The sequence below is a fragment of the Pleurodeles waltl genome, chromosome 12 (assembly GCF_031143425.1).
Source record: "Pleurodeles waltl isolate 20211129_DDA chromosome 12, aPleWal1.hap1.20221129, whole genome shotgun sequence".
NCBI lineage: Eukaryota > Metazoa > Chordata > Amphibia > Caudata > Salamandridae > Pleurodeles > Pleurodeles waltl.
The window spans coordinates 389,631,803-389,654,357 of NC_090451.1; the positions used below are offsets into that span (position 1 = coordinate 389,631,803).

General features: G+C 45.3%; 1 protein-coding gene across 2 annotated transcripts in view; it reads left to right on the forward strand.

Annotated features, from left to right (window-relative positions):
- The window catches only part of URI1 (URI1 prefoldin like chaperone), a 427,315-nt gene that overhangs the window by 137,989 nt on the left and 266,771 nt on the right, over nucleotides 1-22,555 (forward strand). For both annotated transcript variants that reach the window (XM_069216759.1, XM_069216758.1), the window contains one exon: nucleotides 15,474-15,552. In XM_069216759.1, coding sequence (XP_069072860.1) covers nucleotides 15,474-15,552 — 79 coding nt within the window. The remainder of the gene's footprint in view (nucleotides 1-15,473; nucleotides 15,553-22,555) is intronic.

The following is a 22,555-nucleotide window of genomic DNA, read 5'->3' on the forward strand; positions in this document are numbered from 1 at the left end:
TTGTCCAGGTAATCATAGCATTGGTTGCCCTGGCCCCATTTACCACACCTGACTTTGCCTCTGTGTGTTCTATGTTTTTTTTAAAGTTGTGTTACTGTGTGGGCTGTGGGTTGAAGTCAAACTAGTACATTTAAGTAGGTGTTCGGTGGTGGAGTGTTCGAAAAATGTGACTTTTTTTTTTGTTTTTGTTTTTTTAGAATTGCCCCCACAGATGCTAGCAGCTGTGAGAACAGCATTTATTTATATGATTTATAGAATTCTGAAGTGAGCTCAACTAGTCCATGTGCCATCCCACCTGATAGGTTAGCTTTCGCTCCTTTAATTTCATATAGGGAGATGGGTTCACTCAGGAATTGTCTCTGATAATGTTCTAACCAGATCAACACCACTTCAGATAAATACGTTAGTTTCAGTAGTCTTCCTGCCTATGCAGAGGTGCACAGCTGTTTATAATCCTGTACAGACTCTTCAGATATCTCTTCACTGTCTGTTTAGATTTTGCCTCCCTCTCCATACAAAGAACATTGCTTCCTCTTTTCTTGTTAAGCAAGCAGGCCAGTGTTTTACCAGGACATTCTCCCATCCCATATTGTCAAGCTCATGCATATTTCACCAGTAGGTAACCTATCTGCCTATTTTTAAAAATGTTGCTGAAAAATATTAATTTCTCTCTCTCTTTCTCTCCCTTTCTCTCTTCCTCTCTCTCACACTCTCTCCAACTTGTGGATATCCTTCTCTGTATTATATAGTTGTGTTTGGTCCCCCTAAGGTTCCACACATTTATAGCAATACCTACTCTTCTATAATCACAACCAGCTTCTCTAGCTTTTGCACCTTGCCTGTAGTTACTGCAGTATTGTCCTCCTTGTCAGATATGAAATGTTCCTCTCCATCAAGGCTGATGTTCTAGCAGTCCATCCACTCTTGTCAGATCTAGTTGAGCGACCATGAATTAAAGTATCAGAGGGATTTATAAACGTATGGCTACTCCAAAGAGTGTCCCAGGTCTGTAGGTTCAATGTCTGGGAAAGCAACGGAACGTGCTACTGTGCTGAAAAGAGGTTTTAGGGCTTTACAACAAGAAAGTTTGTGAGAGAAAGAGGAGTGAAAGGTGAAGCCAATTCCATTTGCCTCCAGCCAACACCATAAAAAAACAGCCTTCACATCTTATACGGTGAAACCTAGGGATGGTAGCTAGCAAGGCAGATGCTGAGCGCATGGACCTGGAGGGCTGATAGTGCCCACTTCTTCCAATCAGATACTGGGGCCCACCAATAAAGTGCCTGATGTATAATGGTGATGGATTCATACAGAATCCACTTTTTGACTCCTAGCCAACTTGGCTACCGAAGATGCTGAAAAAAATATGTTCTTTACGAGCTATTTAAAATGAGACTATCATTTATCTTGGTCAGCTTGTATGGAACACCAGGATAAAGGCTGCTAACGGAATCCAATCTCAATGTTGTAAGGGTGTGAAACCTTGTCTTATGAGTATAACTCCTTGAAGAATCTAAATAAAGAAATACAGGTGGTGATAACAGAGGTGATTTGAGGTCAAAAAGACCGCTTGTCCTGTATTTTGTTTTGACAACCAATTTTATTGAATTTTCACAACTGTGCATCCAACATTCAGTATGATACGACACAATCCATCGGGGCAGGGGGTACACATTCCCGTTAGTAACTAAGAAAAAACAGACACAGTTTACAAAGAATAGCATAACACATGTGACCGATCACTGCAGACTACACAACCACCTTCACCAAATCCAGGTGTATTTCGCTGGGCAATCCCTCACTTCAACAGCTGTTTTTTCCTGTGACGCACACAAGTCCACCCCTCTCTGCCACAGTGCAATCCACAGAGAAGTTGAGTTCCTCTATCATGCTGCTATGTTGCGTTTTGACACTAAGGTGGCTGTGCAGAGAAACACCTTGCCTGCTCCTGTGCCCTCCATGCCCTCTAAGGCCCCAAGAAGTAAACTCAGAGAGGAGAGTTCTACCTTCCATTCCAGCATCTCCGATAGTTCCTCTCTTATGGTACTCCAGTACTGTTGAATCATGGGGCAGAACCATACCATGTGGTAAAAGTCTGCGGGTGTGTTGGAGATGCGGGGACAGATGGGTTTAGAAAGGAGCGCTGCTCGATGTAGTCGTGCTGGGATAAGATAAGCGCAGTGAAGCCAGTAAGCCAGAATCAGACGTAGCCTAGCAGAGATAGTGAGAATAGGGGGGAGCCATTAGGGCATCACACCAGTTGTCATTTTCAAGGGTGCCTAGCCAGCCCTTCCAATGTTCCCGAAGACTATCCAGTGTGGTTGGGGGCATCAATGGCCAGGGTGTGGTAACTTTGTGAGCCACTTCCGTTGCCCAGTGCTCCCATGAGGATTTTAGCTTCTAGTGAGCTAAATTCTTGGAGCGAGGTCTACCAGGGTAAATGGGTATATAGGGCATGCCACAGTTGCAAGTATTTGTACAATTGGGAAGAATGAAGTGCATAGGCATCCTTAAGCTCTTGAAGAAGCATATGTGTGTCTCGGACCAAAGATCACCAATGTGCGTTATACTGATGAGATCCCATGTCCCGAAGCCCTCTAAAGCGATCACTTCCCATAGCCACATACCCAGCCACAGGAGGTGTCTGAAGTCTGAAGTGTAAGCTTGGTGCCCCATTGTTTATGGCTGAGTGCCGTCCTTCAGGCAAGAAACACTAAGCAGGTCACTGTGGGGACAGTATTGGGGCTCCATACAGCATAGACATGATTTGGGAAAACACCAACGACGTTCATTCTAGTCGGAACGCAGGGTCAGACCACCTACTGTCCAGCCAGTTATTGATCACTTGGGGCAAGGTAATATAAGTATAGGTTGGTAATTCCCAGACCCCTATGGTAGGGAGAACCCTGACAGTGCTGAAGGGCTAGCCTAGATTGAGAGTTGTGCCAAAGAAATTGTTACTAGGCTGTCTATCTCCTGGAAGCAGTGGTGCAGAAGGGATATGGAGAGGTTTTGAAAGATGTGGAGAAAAAGCAGTGACACTGTTTTATAGAGGACAGCCCTGCCGTCACATTCAACAGGAGGGTTCACCACTTGTTCAGATCAGACTTGACCCTTTGGACCAATGGTCCAAGATTGAGAGACCAGGTGAGCTCAGGGTGGAACGTCACCCAGATACTGAGGCGTTGAAAACTACGACGGCGGATAGGAATGTCTTGTCGGCCATGCAACGCAGTCTCGAGATGGGGTCAGGGGAACCAGGACTGATTTAGCTGAATTGATATGCAGTCCGGGGGCTTCGCCAAAGATCTGAAGGATCTGGAGACATTTGAGACTGGACACGATGGGGTCTGACAGCAAAAGGAGGACGTCGTCTGTGTAAAGCGCAATACGATCTTCATGGTTGCCATCCCACTGCCACGCTTGTACCTGGGCATAACAGTGAATAAGTCACACTAGGGGCTAAATTGCCAAGGTAAAAAAGTTGGTGTGCCAGGGGCAACCCTGTCACGTCCCTCGACAGCTAGAGAAAGGAGGTGAGAGCAGTCCAATGATCAAGACTCTGACTGTATGGTCAGAGTAGAACACATGGACTAAGCCTCAAACGGGGACAAATGCTGCCTCGCTCCAGCATGCACTCCAAATAAGACCAGTCTATGGTATTAAAGGCCTTCTCAAAGTTGATAAAGAGTAAAGCCAATTTGGATGGGAGTGACTGGGCGGTGTGCCAGTACAACATGAATGTGGGGAGGCAATACAGCAAACTATTGTTTGGCGCAAAGCAGCATTGGTCCAGATGAATGAGGGTGGGGAGCACGTGTTAGAGCTGAGTGGCCAATATTGTGGCCTTAAACTTAATTTTGCTATTGAGAAGAGATATTGGGTGGTAATCAGTGCAGGAGGTTACAGAGGTTGAGTTTTCAGGATGACTACAAGCATGACCTTGTCTATGTCAATCAGGAAGGCGCCCATTTTTGCCACCTCTCCGTAGAGGGAAAAGAGATGAGCCGTCACGGTCCCACCCAAATTTTGTATAGTATTCGGTAGGAAACCAGTTTTGTCTGGGGGTCTTCCAGGAGGCTATGGAGGACATGGCTACACCTACCTCCTAGATTGATAGATGGGTCTAGGATCTGGGCCGCAAAATGGGATAGACGTGGTAGGGGCCCCTCCTTGATAAAGTGAGGACCCCGTTCTGTAGTCACCCGAAGGGCCGCCACATAGACTGCTATAGTAGGTGACAAAATGTCTTCACAATGTCGTGGGGAGTGTAATGACCATGGCCATGGGTGTCGAATTTCTGGTATTATCCTGTTCACCAGTGAGTGGGAGGCAAGCTTGTAAAGTAGTTTGCCATTTTTTACCACATCAATAGACCATGGCTGTTGAGGTTCGCCACATCTGTTTTGTGGACTCCAGCGACAAGAGCCTGATCTTCTCATCCACCAAAGCTAGCTTCCCAGAGATCACTGGAGTTATCAGAGTCCAGTTAAGACTTGAGTTGCAGGACTCAGGCCTGTAGGTGAGTGATGTGTTGAGTCTGGGCACATTCCACTTCCCAATGCACGCCTTGGCGTATCCCCGGATAGCGGCCCAGAGGATGCAGGAAGTGATGGGCATATTTCAGGACTGCTGGATGCTTCGCTCGGTCCAGCATCCCATTAACGTACCAGGAGAGGACCTGTAGTGGTCCCAGATTAGGAGATGCAAATGACATACTGGTGAATGTGACGGGAGCAACAAATCTGGATCGGACACTGTCCAGGGTTCTGGTCAGCGCTTAAGGGTGATTGTGTACCTGTTTGAAGATGCAGAAAATGCTGTATAGGTTGAGCATTAAGTGTGGTGAAAATCGAAACATGAACAAAAGCGAACATAAACACAATAGCAAAACAACATTTCTCTTGCCCAACCCCACAGCCTGCCTCACTTCCTCCACTCCCCCCCCCCCCCCAACATACTTCCACCCCAGAAGCACCTGTCTCCCTCAAACCATTAACTAAACTAGAACACAACTTGTAGTTGGGATTGGAGAAGTGGGCCCCTCCATATTGTAGGATCAAGAGCAACTCTAGGACTTAAAGCGAGCGTCATTCAAACATTTACAATGGACGACTGTTACCAAGGGCTCTGACTCCTGCTAATTTAAATTGTTGGGATCTGTGACCGGTCGGTACTATCCACTTGCATTTCTGGCGGATGAGTCCCAAAAGCCGGGGGTGGTCTGCCATGATAGGAGGCAGGGAGACAGATTGGCTTCCGCAACACTTGAGTTGGGGATTGTGAGTCTGCCCTTTTCACACTGCATCCCCGATGGGAACGGGTGCGATTCCACCTTACTTTAGGAGCTGGCTTAGTAGCGCCCGACCCAGAGGGGTGAAAGTCCATTGTCAGAGAGATGGTCTTTTGCTGAATGGGTTGTTCTTCAGTAAGCAATGTCCACGCTACTTTCGGGTTGTCGAAAAAGTGGGTCTTGTTGGCAAAGACCACCTGTGTTGTGTATTTTTTTACCCATATTCCTGGCAACTGATGAAGGACCCAGCGGGGGAGGCAACTCCCTTGGGAAACAGCTAAACAGCCTTTCCTCTTCCAAATGGCCAATGAGGAGTATATCAATTTTATCTGTATTCTATACCAAGTGGCTCTCTCTCAACTAATGCAGTAAGCAAAGAGAGACGCTTTCAACGCCTTTGCTGTGTTAGAAGTTTGATCAACCCTCAGAATAAGCTGAGGGTTATCAGCTTAAGAGATAGTCTTAAGGCCATAGGATTCTATTAATTTGGCCAGGGGAGCTACATAGATGTTAAATACGGGAGCCGTAAGACACCACAAAGACTAGCTTCCTTGCTGATGACAGAGAGCACCTTTATTGTCAAGAAAAGAGCCATCCCAAGTAGTCACTCCAATGCCAACTTTAGAAAGGTGTTGTAATAGAATGGTGTCAAAGAACATATCAAATGCTGAGAGGCGGCCGCAGTGGGAAAAAAAAAGTGGTGGGGTGGTTCAGGGTGAAGAGGAGGGCAGCACGGGGAGAGAAAAATACTTTAAAATAACCTGCCGTCCGCCACCTCAGTGCTTTTCTGCACCGCTTCTCTCAACTTCTGGTAGTGTAGAGCAAGGCTCCCAGTCTCCAATGCCAATCCACACATTGCTCTGATGCTGGTAATACTATTTACTAGCATGAAAGCAGCTCTATGATTGGCCTGAGCAGTCTAGTGTGACGCTGTGGCAGGCCCTGGGAGCCTGTGGTTTGTCTCCATTCGGCTGTGCCACACAGATCAGGTAGAGATCTAAGTGTACATGTTGGTTTGGCCTTTATAAGATGGACGGCCAAACCTACATGCACACCTGCAGCAGTGCTACCACTCCTCCTCCTGCTTTATAATGTTAAAAAGAGCTGTTTCCATACTATGACCTTGACAAAATCCTAACTGATTGTAGTTGAAGAGGGACTTTTCCGGTATGAAGTCAGCTGAGCATTAACACATTTTTCCAAAATTTTGGATACAGCATGCAAGAGAGATTGGCCAAAAAATGGACAATACCTCGGAGTTATCAGCCAGTCTACAATATATGGAAAATATGAAGAGCAAGTTTAGGCAGACACCGAACATTTAACAAGCATGTATTAAATCTCCATGGTGCCCTAGCAACCGGCTGTAAGATGGACGGTGGCATGAGAGATTATTGCTAAAGTGACTCTGGCGGATGGGGTGGGGGGAGGGCAGAAATATAAACCCTTCCCCACAGGAGAATGAGAAATGGCACTTCCTGTAAGAGTCAAAGGGGAAACTGTCATCATTTATAAAAGGTACTTTAAGAGCCAGCAAAGACTCTCTTGAGTATGTAATTGAACTCTTCATGCTTACGTCAAAATGAAGTGCATGGTTGGCGCTGGCTGCGGAACTGATGTGGATAGGCGTAGACGGGCTTGCCTTTGGTTTACAGCCTGCAAAAGTCTGCTCTGTGACTTACTTGAAATGGGCCATGAGAGGGAGATGATTGGTTGACTTGAGTTAATGTCCCTCTATACGAAGGCTTGTATCGAGTGCAAGGTGCTCAAGTAGTTTTGAGTGCAAGCTGTTCAAAATATATTATCAATTCATTGGTTAGTAGACCTAGGCGTTTGAGAACAGATTCATTGAAAATGGTGCCTCTAGAGGTAAAAATGGCCACCAACAACCAGCTTCCTCTCTGCAAAGAGAGTAGAGTCCTGGAGGGGGTACAGAGAGAGATTAAGAGTATAGGTGTAGAAGAAGAATCCGTGAATGAATATTGTTTTGAATTTATCTTTTTAGCCCCTTTTTAAAACGTGACAATATAGAACAGTCCAAGCATAATGAAACAATTACCATGACTTAGAACAGTCATTTAGTTCCCCCACGCAGTACCCATTGGTAAGCAGAGGTAAAATAAAGGATAACCGAATAACCATCAACATATTAAAGATATTTTAAAAGAGCCATTGCATCTGCTTTGTTATCAGTGGATCTAAAGCTGGTTCTGAGATCCAGCAGGGAGGGCATTGGTGTCTCCCACGTCTTCCATTTCCTCTATTGAGGGGTCAGAGCTAGCGGTGGGTCTTCTTTGGACCTATGCTGGTCAAACACCAGTTTACTTTGTTTCTGATCTCATTTCCTCATGGTGGCAGGGGCGTTGGCTCCTTGACATGTCAGTGTGTCTGCCATGTTAAACCTATGTTAGCATCTAGGATAATTGCAATTTTGGAGTGATGTTTCTAACTCATTTGTAGTTGCATGGAATCATGGCATTGTCAGTGCAGCTAGATCTGTGTACATTCACATTGTGAGGCATAGACAGTAGATTATGCAGTGGGATCCTCCACTAGTACCAGCTGCCTTGAGTAATGTAATTGTGCCCTGTGATCCACTTGGGAGGCAGGATTCACTCCAAGCTTTCAGGTCTGATCAGAAGATCCCACCATAGGAGCCCTTTCCCTGCCTGAGGCCCCCAGGACCCTAGGGCAGTGTGGCACAGCCATCGACAATAGTGTTTCACACCACAAAAATCAGTAGGCAAACAGGCACAGGCAATTGTCATATCCAGGAATGTGCCAGTTCACGCCAGTGACAAAAAAATCCAATGCACGCTTTCACCATCAGCACCTTAGCTGGCATCAGGCAGCCTTTCTGCATGGGGATATGGTTCTCCTGTGTAGTTGGGACCTGTATTGGGGACAGTGCCATGTCCTAAGTACCCTGCTTTATTCTGTAGACAGCCACTGGCAGGGCCTCAGGCTCACCAACCTCATCCATTTGGTCCTCTCCTAATGGGTAGGTCATGAGGGCTGCAATATCATATAATTGGGCCACAGTACGCTTTTTCAGAACAACTCTCACACCCACTCTGGATTACTGAAATCGTGCTCTCTATCCTAGGCCCTCAATAAACTGGTTGCACTCTTCTCAGCTCCAATTTAGGCAAAGAAAATGTGGATTCGGAGCCAGAGCTTCAAGTTGTACGCCATCTTGGTTGAAGGCTTAGCCACACCCAGCACATTCTCTCTATGAAAATAATCTTTGTAAAAATAGGCAGTGAGACAGACATAACTTTAATCCTGTAACACTCTGCATTGTCAACCTCCCAATCTGCCTTGTTGGTGTTGCTGTATGGAAGATTCAAAACACATGCTAACAATGTCAAAGGCCTTGATTTAGACCTAAACCTGGACAGGTGCAGTGTCAGATTGCTTAAGATACTGTGTAATATCATCAAGATTGCCCAACCCTGTGAAAAGTGTTAAAGCATTGTCTTTCGTTATTTAGTATCCAAAATGTAACTGCCAGAATATCACAGGTATTGCTACAGAAGGTCACCCCTTACAATTTTTACATGCTGGATCAAAATAATTATATAGCCAATCTTTAATTACTAGCCTAATTAATGCCAGTTTTTGTAGAGAGGGAACTTTTGACTGAATAAGAAATTCCTGAAAATCTTTGTCCTCTTAACATTGGCCCTAAATTGGCAACATTCCTGCTTAGCAGTATAACATAACCATGCTGACGTTCTAATGACCGTTTGTTAGGTAGATCTATGTCTTATGACTGAAGTAACTGCATTGGCTTGTAGAACGGCAGCTGCCCATGAACAAGAATCAGGGTCTTCTCTGGAACAAGCATGATCATTTAAGGCACTTTTTCTCATCTGGGACCCAAACACTGCATTTGAAGACCTCTGTATCCCTAACATGGTAGGCCTGCTGATAAATGGCAATATTCCAACGCCCCCGTCCAATCCCCCATTCCAACTCCCCCTGCCCCCCCCCACCCCCCAAACACCTCTTCCACCGCTGTACACCCCTCGCAGCACCTTTCCATTAAATGCCTTTTTCCCCGTACACTTCCAGGTGGTTTAAGGAGGCTCTTATTTATTGTTCATATATCTGTATACATCTATATCTCTGATCCAGAGTTTGACAACGTATTGCCATATTATCTGAGGAGATAACTTTTTGCTTATCATCTAACGGACTGTTGGTCCTAATGAAAGTGACAGATGTAATGTCCCTCGATGCCAAGATTTGTATTGAGTGCAAAGTGCTCGAGCAATATTGAGTGCAAGCTGTTCACAATATATTATCAAGTCATTGGTTAGTAGACCTAGGCATTTGAGAACAGATCAGTGAATAATGGATTGAGATCAGAGTTGGAAATGGTCAGCTGCAGGCAGCTCTGTCTTGCCTGTACCATTGATGTGCTCACTAATTATCTTCTCCAGCGCATGTGAATATTACTTTTGCTTTAAAAAGTTCATTGTGATCATAGTCCTAGTGCTGTATGTTTACCATTGGTGGATTTTATAGCCAGTGGTAGAGGCAGATCTCACTTAGAAATCCAGTGCAGCCACTATGATCTTAGCAGATTTTACAGCTGAAATATCCAATGTAGTGTCATAATCATCAAGATGACATTTGTTTTAGGGGTATGGATCTTAATGAAAGTAGAAGTAGACTACATATTATCAGGTGCCTCCTTCCTGAAGTCATTACAAGTTTAAGTAATACTTGAGGCCAGTTCTTGGGAGCGATTAAATAGGCAAAGATTATAACTGATGGTGACTGTATCAGATATGTTGGTGCATGGAGATTTTTGATGGACAATAAAAGGGTCTAATATTATATAGATTCGGGAGAGAAGAGGGGGAGTAGTAGCCATCTCATCATTCCTAGGTTGTATTTCAATGATCTCTTCTAAATCAGGGGACCCAGGAAACAAGGAAGGTTATGAGATGTAAATGTTACTAGTATCAACTTATGCAGACAATGGGACGTTTAGATCAGGTTTTACTAAAGCTTGTAAAATGGAGTTCAAAAGTGTTGGAGTTGCAATGCAGACTACTTTGCCATTAAATTGGCAATCTTGTATTAAGTAGTTTAAACAAAATTCAAAATCAAACAAGAGATCATAGATTCATATACTAGAGGGCTTAGAAAACTTATAGGAGGGACTGGCATAAATCCAAGTCTATAAAGGGCAGATGTATGTGTTAATGATAGCTCAGGCTCATCTGCCGGGAAAAAAAATAAAACTAGTATGTGTGCTGTCCTTAGTAGGGCTTTCAACCGGTTTCCTTATCTCTGTATTAGAGGGTGCAGTGGATAAAATGAGGAGATATCAGGCAGGGTTTAGTAAAAACGTAGCTTGTGACATTCCTGCTAATTGCCAGGCAAATAGTTGCTTTAAAATAGCGACTTGTGAAAGATATGTGGGTAGGAGAAGTTGGTTTTCAGAACGCTATTCACAGCCAAGCAACCTTTTAAACAATTATACAATGGCAAAGAATAGAGATATGTTTATGAAGAAGTCACTTGCCAGCTGCCAAACTCATACTAAACATATAGCAAGATCAAGAAATAAAAGTTTTAAAAAACTTGCTGACCCCAAGTCAAATCGGCCTTTTTAAATGTCCTTTGCGAATCATCACCAATAAATGCGAAAAAATAGATAGTCAAAACAGTAAGTTGTTGTTAAGCTGTCAACTGTAACTCACAAGAATTACATCTCTAAATTTAATCAAATTATAGACACATTGAAGGCAAAGTCCACGTCCCGGCAATAGGACCAATAAACACAACAGTACAAAAACAATTCCACATATCAAGATAGACTACTTCTACCTCCTCCTGGAGTCCAGTGAGAGCTTCTGGGAGAGATTAGTGAGGCCAGTACACCATGCTCCTGCTGATCCCACCAGTCTGTGCCAATAGGAGCATTGGGTGACGAGGCTGTAGTGGAAGCACCAGGCGTGTATCCTTCTTAATGGGTGATGTAATTGCGGTGTCTATCACTCAGAAAGTTTTTCTGCCCGTTGTCATTTGCTGCAGTATGAGAGTTACTCAAGATCAGGTGGGGGAGCAGACACCAAGTCGACAAAGTATCTTTGCTGTGAACACTGACAGAAACTGTTTACAGTCCTACCGGTCTATGGCATATTGATTCCCTTAGTTCAATCTTTGTCCTTTCTAGAAGCAACTGAGTCCTGTTTCTTCTTAAACCTGAGCTATATTGAAATTATTTCAATTGGTTCAGAGCTTGAATTATAGAATCCTATGTGATTATTTCAAAATACTGTCTTTAACTGGGAAAATATTGTAATATGAATGCTGATTAGTTGTCTTAAGCACTGAAACGTCGCATGCAGGATAAAGGAGAACATTATTATATATGCACATATTCATATGTGCAAAGCTTTTCAGTAGAAAAGTCTGCTTAAATAGTGACGCAACTCTGCAGCACAATACTAGTCTAAAAATAGCAACATTTTACCTTCTTTTCATTTATATTTTTGAAAGAAGCCTGATAAACCAAAATGTCACTACATTAATAAAAGTGACCAGAAACAGCTTTTACAAACCACTTTTAAAAGATAAATCAAGGGCTACAGTAGCAGCAATAGACAAGAGAGCAAAAACAGTCTTTGTACCTTTTAGGGCTTTACTTTTCCACCTGTGCTCCATCATGCCCTTCAAGTGACAGGTAAGTTGTTTTTTTCCCAGCTCCTGGTAACTTGATCCTTGAGCTCTACCTTTTTGTTTTTTTGGTAATTGTATAATACTTCCAAAATGTCTACCCGCAGATTACTTACCTTTCACTCAGGCATCAGAATTTCACTCAGGCATCAGACTGGATACTGAAGATTTGTTTTGTGAGCAGTACCCCTTCATGCCAGTAGGTGGCTTTGTTTTGCTCTGCGTATGTCGTCATCCACACAAGAATTGATGTCTGCGACACCTATATAGACGCCACCTAGGCGCGTTGATGTCTGTTCTTTTATTTCCACGCCAGCCCGCGCTGATCCGGAGAAGAGCTACCCTGTCTGTCACTTTTTTACTGAACCTTTTTCAGCGTTTTGTCAACTCCTTTTCAAGGTTTTCCTCCTGGTGTGGCAGGGAAGTCATCTAAGAAGGCCGCTTCAAGCCCTGTGGCGTCAGTTGTCGACCAATGTCTGTGATTGACCCATATCTTGACTTGTCGCCAACTCTTTGTGGCATATGTTGGTGCAAATAAAGGACCGGCTGTGAAGAAGAGGACTATCTCCAGATGGGTTGTACTAAGATCTGCTACAAGCTGGCCCAAAAGCAACCCCCTGAGGGCTTACAAGCTCATTCTTCCAGAGATTATGCTGCAACCACTGCATTAGCATGCAGAGTTACAGTCCTGGATATTTGCCAGGCAGCAACGTGAGCCTCTTTGCACACATTCACAAAGCACTGCTGCCTGGACAGTCAGGTCTTTATGGGTGGGCACTTTGCCCATTCGGTCCTGCAGGGCTTCCTTGTCTGAACTTGGTCTGCAGACCCACCTCTGAGGATGGTATTGCTTGGGTATCCATTCTGAGGTGAGGAATCTGTGGCTAGAAGTCTCTATCAGATGAACAAGTTAGTTGCCTTCGGTAATGCCTTATCTGGTAGAGACTATATCTAGCCACGGATTCCTTACAGACTCGCCCATCCTCCCTGCTATGCGATTGGTTTTCTAGCGATATGACTGTTGCCTTTCAGTGCCATAATTTTCTACACCAGGGGTCCGTGTTCTTCATGGCTCTGTGCTTCTGGCGTGGAAAGACGTGAAAATAAACTGATGTCAACGTGCATAGGGTGTGCCCATATAGGTGCCGGAGATGTCACTTCCGGTGCGGGTGACGCAGACGCACATGGAGCTGAACTACTCCACCTACAAGCACACAGGGGTACTGCTCATGAAAATTCTTTCAGATCTAGTCTCATGCCTGGGGAAATTCTGAGGTGAGGTATCAGCTAGATACAATCTCTACCATATAAGGTGTTACCAAAGGTAAGTAACTTGTTCTTTAGTGCTTATGACTATTAATGATGGATCCACTGGAAGAGAAGGAAAAGATAATTACCTGTAATCCAAGGTCCCTTCAGATGATTTATTATCAGAGCCATAAGGGACCCTTCCACTTATCAAGACAAGAAAGCGTAGGTCCTTTTTTTCCCTCTTACACCTAGGATCTTCTTGGTTCCTTGAAAATCAACTAACCTAACTGTCAATCAATCAATCAGTGTTTGTAGAGCATTAGGGTCTCAAGGCGCTGGGGCGAAGCGGGTGGAAAAGAGTATCGTATACCGGTGAGGTGGTTATTAAAAAAGCCATGTCTTCAGTTTCTTCGTGAAGCTGAGGAGGGAGGTGGGTTGTCTGATGTGGAAAGGAAGGGCGTTCCAGGCGGTGGCTGCGAGGTAGGAAAAGGAGCGTCCTCCTGTTCTGGTCTTCCTGATGCACGGTACTTCTGCAAGAGAGAACTGGGCTGAGCATAGGGCCTTGTGGGGTACGTGGAGGTTGAGCCGCTGATTCGGGTAGACTGGTCCGGTGTTGTAGAGGGCTTTGTGTGCGTGGATGAGTATCTTGAAGGTGATTCTTTTTTCTATGGGAAGCCAGTGCAGTGTACGCAGAGATGGGGCCTTGTAGTCCAGTCTGCTAGTGATCAGGGCGTGTGTGGGGACAGTCTTTCTATGTTCAAGAAAGATCCACTTGAGGAACTTGCGGAGGGTGCAGAAGCAGGTGGAGGTGACTGAGTTGATTTGCTGGTTCATACTGAAGTTGAAGTCCAGGATGATTCCGAGGATGCGGGCTTGGCTGGTGGGGGTGGTCGGGTTTCCGTGGGTGGGTGGCCACCAGGAGTCGTTCCATGCATTGGGTTGAGGGCCCATGATGAGTACTTCTGTCTTGTTTGCGTTCAGTTGGAGGCAGCTGTATCTCATCCAGTTGGCGACTGCTTCCATGCCTTCATGGACGTTGTGTCTGGCTTCGTCGGGTTCGTTGGCGAGGGAGAGGATGAGTTGGGTGTCATCAGCCTAGGAGATAATGTTGATTCCGTAGCTTCTGACGAGGGTGGCTAGTGGGGCCATGTAGACGTTAAAAAACGTGGGGCTGAGGGAGGATCCCTCAGTCATCCGTGGAGCATAAGGGGACACAGGAGGAGGGGTGATGTCCTGAAAGGTACTGTGCCAGTTTTTGCTTTCATGTCTATGGTAGCTTATCTGCTAATCTTGCCCCAATGATTCCTTCCTTTTCTCTTTTATTACACGTTTTGTGAATGCTATTTCTGGTAATTGTTTTGTTAATGCCAGTGGGGTTCCGCAGAAGGAAAAAAATATGGTTATATTTCATCAGGCCATGAATGAAGTGTGCTACGTGTAGGATGCCTGAAAAGGGGGTTAGTGCGGAGTGTCGGAAGTCGTTTAGCATGTTGTTTCCTAAGTGCATTAATAAGAGGGGATGAACAGCAGCTGCAGTTGCTTTTTACGGAGGAATAATTTTTCTCTCTTTGTTAGAGCTGGTACCAGGCCATCTTGTTTTTTTTGGAAGTTTGTTTTTTGAGAGTGACGTTTGTGTCTAAAGTGAAATCAAAATCAAGTGACTTAGCAATTTGTGAAAGTTGAGTTTTAAAGTAGTCCAGGTAAATTAGAGAGGTTTTGACTAGTTCATTCTTGCTGGTATTAGCAAATAAGTGGCATTCGGATTTGTTGGGTTTGGATTCCAGGTAGGTACTGGACATCTAGGTAGAAATGATGTGCAGGTAGATTTTAAGGCATTGGATGTCTCAAGTGCAGGAAACGTTAACGTAGGGGTGTGTATCATCGGCATATTGGTGAATTGTGGTGCCATGATCAGCAGCTAGAACCCTAAGGACCTCCATTTAGATCCTGAATATGATCTGTAGATGCTGATTGCATCAGACAGATGGTACATGAAAGTAACTTGTGAGTTTTTATTTTTTAATTTTTTTATAGATGTTTTTATGGAATCTTTTCCCACGGTTTTTCACTGTTCTCTGCATGCCATTCTAAAACAAAAACAGGAAAGAGGTCCTGCTTGTGCGGTGAGGAAAATGTTGCATGGTTTTCTACTGTAATTGTTGCTTCAAGTTTCTTAGGTGAGTACAGTATCGTATTTTTGACATTTACACAACTTGTATTTTTCCTACAGGAAAAAGGTGGAAAGTCATTATGAAGTACTTGAGAACAGGCTTAACACGTTGCCTGATAAATTATCCTATGATGTCATGGTAAGTTCATCATTTTCATCTAAAAGTATGTTCATTAACTGTAACATGAAGAGGTTTTTTTGTGAGGCATGTTACTATTTATGATCTGACTTGAGTTATGACCTGTATATATTTTTTAAATGCTGGTGACGAGAATTGTTTACAGCATTGCATTTACATGGCTCTGAACAATGCAAAATTACTTTGAATAGCTTTTGTTCAACTGTCAGTATTTCTTTCTACAGACATTATCATTTTTTAATCTAATACATGCTTCTTATTCAAAGCCCTTCAATCTCTTTTTAACTTTGACTAACAAGTTTGTCTGATATACTGTAATGGTTATGCTATCTTGAGTAGCCCACATACCAAGTTCCAGTTCACCATCTGCAGAATTCACTGTTGATACCTGGTGACCAAGCCGGACCAAACTTGAGAAGGTTATTATGTGAATTGCTTTGTTTATAGTTTCTAATTTGGTGGAGAATTGGTAGTCAATCGTTCCAAGCATGAACTTCACTATTCAAAATACTTTTACTATGTGTATTACTGCCTTTTGTGTTAGATGTCTGTGTGTTTTGAAATTGCTTACAGCTAATATAACAAATGGATAAGGCAACACACAACTAATGTACTTCCTTCTCAATTCCTTTAGACCACTTTCATTTAAAAGATTCAGTTAATAGAAATCGTTATCTACTGCTTAAGGGGCCTGCTTTACGTCGTGGACAATAGCCTGTGCCTTTAAAAGCAATATTATTAGGAGATGAGGTGTACGGTTGAAAGATCCCTCTCTCAATGCCATATTACTTTTGTGCACCCAGTAGATATGGAACGAGTTAACGTCCAGGTGTTCTGCTTTTCTTTATATATGTTAGGACTCTATGCCTGGTCCTCAAAGTTGCAGCGTGTGTACTAGGACTTGCCTTCTCGCCACATTTCTGTATACTACGTAGTTTTTGTTTCTGCCTCTATGAAGAACTTCATACATATGGTTTACCTTTTCCTAAATTGTCTCTTCCTTATTCCCTGCATGTCTGGAATTATTCCACTTTGTTGTCTAATGGATACTTCTTACTGCAGATTCCTCAGTGTGTGAATAACCATTGTGCCAGGGTGGATCTGAAGTTTTCTCTCAGCAATTCACTTGCATGCTGATGGGTGTTGTCGTGTGATTCTGCATCAGGTCCGTCTCGCGCAATAACATCATAGAAAGCATGTTACTACTAAACATTTCACCAGTGTGCAAGGAACATGTTTCCAACTAAGACAACGGGGTTCAAACCCTGTAAGGTTTGCCACAAACAAATGTCACTGACGCACCCACATAAGGTCTGTCTCTGGTGTCTTGGCCCCTTGCCCAACTCACTCATGTGACAGGTGCTCTCATATGAACACAAAGGCTATTCAGGACTGCAAAACAAAACTTTACGTGGCCAAGCAGCATAGGAAAGCTCGGAAGGCCCAGTCATGTTTGAAGTCTAGGACGTCTTATCAGTCTGAAGCCGCTCCCAAAATATATTTATCCACTCCAAGTCTTCTGGCAAGTCATAAAAGAAGAAACACTAGAAGCCAAAACATGGTTCCCCTTCTTCCTGCCACCCACGTCAGTAGAGGTCAGAATACCTCAGGATCTCAGTTGGCCACTGTGGAACAGACTCCCACATTAGTCCCAATCCAGCCAGAGTTCCTGGGGCTATCGGTGATGCAGCAGCAAATTAGGGCCTTCAAAGAGGCAATGCTGTAAATTTACAATACCCATCCGGATCCCGCTGGTGCACCTTCGGACACAATGGATCGAGGGAGGTCTCCTGTCGGGTTATCGCTCGTGGATCCATCCCTGACAGACTGTGACTCTTGACCCTGCTCTGGGGTCATTTCTGACATTTGGGACTAATGTTTACACGGACTTCTACCCTGGAACCGACTACCATGCTGATTCCTCTGCATTGACGCAGGCAGTGATGATGGCGAACTAATAGTCGTTTTTGGCGAATCTGCCACAACTGCAATGAAAGTTGTGCCCACCTCTAACTATCCCACAGCAGTCTGATTTGGATATGCTTCCTTTGCTGGCTAGAGTTTTAGACCTAGAGCCCCAAGATGACAACGATAGTGATGATGAATCATAGCTATATGATGAGAATCTATTTCTGGATGACACTGACGCCAGTGGCCTTGACAGTTTGTGAGGTAAAGGACTTAATTCCCCACCTGATCCCTCTACAGAGTAATCTCATTCTTTCACCGCGGTGACTAGAAGAGCAGCATAAGCTCTTGATCTCCAGGTTCCCTCAGTGGAGGTTACTACAGATGTGCTGACTGAGGTCCTGCATTCAGGGTGACTTCTTCAAAAACACTACTCCCATTTATTTTGAAGCCCTCACAGACAACCTATTGGGCACCTGAGCGAAGCCCAAATCTTGCCCCCTGTCAATTGACAAATAGCTCAATGGCAAATACCTGCTCTAGGGAATCTATCTTTCCTCCTGCAGAACCAAACTCCAGAGAGCCTTGTGGTTCAGGCTTCTATCAGGCCACTCAACCCAAATGCATTCCCAACCACACAACCAGACAGTCAAAACATTTGAAGGTATTTGAGAAAATAATATTTTCCACTGCCAGCCTTGCCCTTTGATCTGTCAATTTGAGCTGCCTTCTTGGTCGTTACTCACATTGTAGGACCGCTACATTCTCATGTTAAAGCAGGACGTTGTTATATTCTAAACCTCCACCGTCTAAACTTTTTTTTATTTTTTCAAAAAGGACAAGTTCAGTGAACTCACCTTGCCCAAGTTCCTTCTGCCCTGATAAGGGCAATTTGATGGTAGGATTTGATTTGTAGGGTGCCTCTTTGCACAACCCTGCCATGCAATCTCACAGATGTTACCTTCGGTTCCAGGCAGGCCACAAGCACTTTTAGTACTCTGTGGTCCCTTTTAGACTCACTAGCGTCCCTCTAGACAGTGGCCATCTTGATGACATCCCTAGGGTTTACCATCAACATAACAAAGCCACACCTTACTTAATTGAGATTTCTTTTAATTGGCGCCATCTTGGATACTATGCTGTTTCGAGCCTTGACTCCACCTCAACATGTTAAGGATATTTGGGCTATGATCCTGATGTTTCAACCTTTAACCTGGGTCTCAATGACTTTGTCTTCTTGCCTCTCAGCCTTCTGCACCCTGCTGGTAATGGAGAACGCCAGTGGGTGCACGCAGGCTCTGCAGTGGGATCTGATGTCGGTTGGTTAAGCACCAAGGGAAACTCTCCGATTCCATCCTGTTGGAGTAAGAGAAAACAGCTAAAGATCTGCAATGTTGGGGGATGTACTGCAATTGGCACCTCTCCCTACCCCACCCCGCTCAGATGCAGCTGCATGTTCAGGGGGACCGCTTGTTGCAACAGCAGGGCAGGGTCCTGCACCTGAACGTGTAAAACTTACACCTCATACTTGAAGGTGGAGCAGTGACAGTTGACTTAATTTTGACCTTCCTACCAAAGTAGTACATGTCATTCTGGCAGCCAGGTGTCCCCTACCTAAACCCTCTATGTAGCATGTTGTGAAGTTTTTTTTTGTGTGTTTTTTTGTTTTTGTTTTTTGGTGTTCTTCTAGGCATATCCAACCCTTACGAGCCCAGATGTCTGATGCTTTTTCCTTTCTTTAGCAGAGCAAGGCCTTGTGTGGGAAAGTTAGTTTGTCAGACTTATCATTTTTTTTCCACAGTTGCTTGATAATCCTTCTGTGTTTGTCACAGTTTGTGATAGGATTTATTCTTTTTAAAGGACTGGTCAATAAGTTCCCTCCAAAATTCTGTGATGCCCCTGGTGGACCTCAGTCTGGTTCTTACATTCCTAATGTAAAACTCCACTAAAACCTATACACAGCTAGTCCCTGAGATTGCACACATTGAAAACAGTGTTCCTGCTATCACGTCTGCTCGTTGCATGAGTAAGCATCATGCACTTTGTCCACCAACCACCTTCTTCCCAGACAAATTGGTGCTAAGGACTAAGGCAGCCTACTTCCAAAAGGGTGTCCCACCTTTCCACGCCGGTCAGTCTCTTACTCTGCTAAAGGTTGTTTGCCCCATCTCATCTGTCCAAGGAGGAAGAGAACAAGTTGCTTAGACCCTAGTAGAGCTTTGAGACTCTACATCGATCTCACCAAGGATCGCCAGGTGGATAATCATCTCTTAGTGGGTTTCTCTGGGAAGGTGAAAGGAAGGGCTGTGCAGAAACTGACCATCTCCAGATTTATTCATCTTTGCCCAGAGATCTGCTATGGTCTGGCCAAGAAATAGCCTCCAGAAGGCCTGTGGGCCTCAGTCCACCAAAGCCAAAGTTGCTGTACACTGCACTGGTGGTCAGAGTGTCCTCTGTGTACATCTGCCAGACTGCTACGTGAGTGTCAATTCACACAATCTTATAGAGACTTTTAGTTGCAGATTCCTTTCCCCCAGGTATCAGTCTGGATCTGGAGATTTTTCTTGAGCAGTACCCCTGTTCACTGTTAGGTGGCGTTGGTCGGCTCCGCGTCCATCATTGGCGTAGTGCACCCCAGATATGATGTTGCAGGACCTATATAGATGCCACTTCGGCACAGTGACGTCAGTTCTTTTCTTTCCAAGCCATCCTACCGCAGATATGACTAAGAGCTACCCCCACTCACTGTTTGACTGATCTTTTAGACATTTTGTTGAAGTTTGTGAGAATGGTCGTGGAGCCCCCATTCTTTGTTGTCCCACTCCAAGTCCTCTGGCGATAGGGTAAGATGAGGCACAAGAAGAAGTTGAAGGAGAACAAGTGTTCTTCGACTTCACCCTTCTCATCGGCCGACGCAACGAGGGAAAAGGAGCGTCATTGCTCCAGGCCTCTGTCCTCGAAGCCTGTGTCTGTTTGTCTCTGCACCTCCTTGAGTTTCTGTCAGCAGGAGTGACCCCTGCCCAAATCCACGAGTTGTATGAGGCTATATCCTGCTGGGGACTTGGTCCAAACCCAGCACTGTGAGCAGGACAATCGTCTAACACCATAGACCAGCTCAAGATAACCCAGTGTTTCTGACTCAACACCTGACCCCTGAAAGCTTGGTTGTCCAAGCCTCCACGTCCCCAGTTGCATTACCTTCCGCACCCCCCGATAGGGAATCCTAGAGGATGGATCAGCTTGGGAAGATGTTATTTTTCCTCTAGTCTGGCATTGTGCTCAGTGAATACTGTGTGCTTTTTGGGCCACTACACCCATACCTTGTAGGACATGGTTGCACAACTGCTGCCACAAGTCCCAGAGGAGGCCCGGGCCTTCTCTCCCAAGCTGTTGCTGATGGGAGAGAAGCAGCTACGTTCATAATATGATGTGGGCTGGATGCGACCAACTCACTAGGCAGATCGGTTGCTTCAACAGTGGCCTTAGGCTGTCACACTTCGTTGAGGAAGTCTGGCTTTTCAGAGGATGTCCAATCCACTCTTATGGACATGCTCTTTAATGGCCCTCCCTCTCGGGGACAAAGCAGACTCTGCGCCTGAGCCCTTTAAGGAATCCCGAACTAAGGCCAGGTCCTCGCAGCTTCCCCTCACTCCCACCCCCGGCTCAGTCTGCTTTTCGTCGCATTTGTGGTTATTGAAGAGGTGTCCCACCTAGTCTGTTTCCTTCTAGCTACGGTGCTGCACATCCAGCGTCCTTGTGAATCAGGGATCCAGTGGTCTAGCCAGTCCACTCCCCCCCGATCCCCCCCTTACGCCCGGTACAGCCTTCTAACCTTCCTAGTCTAACGTTTCCCCACCAGGGACCACTGGCTGTCCATCATGTCAGACAGGTGGGTTTTGCAAATAGTCCAACGGGGCTACCCCCTCTCCTTCGAAGACTACCCCTCCATCTATGCCACCATCCTATGATCAGATGATGGAGTATCACTTGGCACTTCTCCGCAAGGATGTTTTGCCTCTCTTGTCCTAGGCAGCCATAGAGAGAATGGTATCTGTGCCAGAAGTAGGCAGTGCTTGTTATTCCTGCTACTTTCTGGTGCCAAAAATCTGGCACATTAATCAATCAAGGAATTCAATCAGGGAATTTGTAAAGCCCACTACTCACCCGTGAGGGTCTCAAGGCACTGAGGAGGGAGAAGGGGGAGGGAGGTGCTGCTATTGCTCGAACAGCCAGGTCTTGAGAAGTTTCCTGAAGCTAAGGAGGTCTTTGGTCTGGCGCAGGTGGGTGGGAAGAGCGTTCCACGTTTTGGCGGCGAGGTGCGAGAATGATCTACTGCCTGTTGTAGTTCTGCAGATGCGTGGGACGGTTGCGACGGCGGCAGAGCAGAGATTATGGGTTGGGTGTAGAAGGAAAGTCATCTGTTGAGGTATTCTGGACCGGTGTTGTGCAGTGCTTTGTGAGCATGGGTGAGGAGTTTGAAGGTGATTCTCTTGTTGCCTGGGAGCCAGTGCAGGCTTTTCAGGTGGTCTGTGATGTAACAGTGGCGGGGGATGTCCAGGATGAGGCATGCAGAGGCGTTCTGGATGCGTTGTTGTCTCTTCTGGTGTTTGGCCGTGGTTCCTGCGTACAGGGCATTGGCATAGTCCAGTTTACTGCTTACAAGGGCTTGGGTGATTGTTCTTCTGGTTTCGGTGGGTGTCCATTTGTAGATCTTTCGGAGCATGCAGAGGGTGTTGAAGCAGGAGGAGGAGATGGTGTTGACTTGCTTGGTCATGGATAGTGAGGGGTCCAAGATGAATCCCAGGTTGCCTGCGTGGTCGGTTGGAGTCTGAGAGGTTCCGAGAGTGGCAGGCCACCAGGAGTCATCCTATGCGGAGGGGGTGGAGCCGAAGATGAGGACTTCTGTCTTGTCGGAATTGAGTTTGAGGCAGCTGCTCTTCATCCATTCGGCCTTTATTCCTTCGTGGAGGTTGGTCTTGGCGGAGTCCTTTGGTGAGGGAGCGGATCAGCTGGGTGTCATCGGCCTATGAGATGATGTTGAGTTTGTGGGATCGGGCAATGTTAGCGAGCGGGCCATTTAGATGTTGAAGAGGGT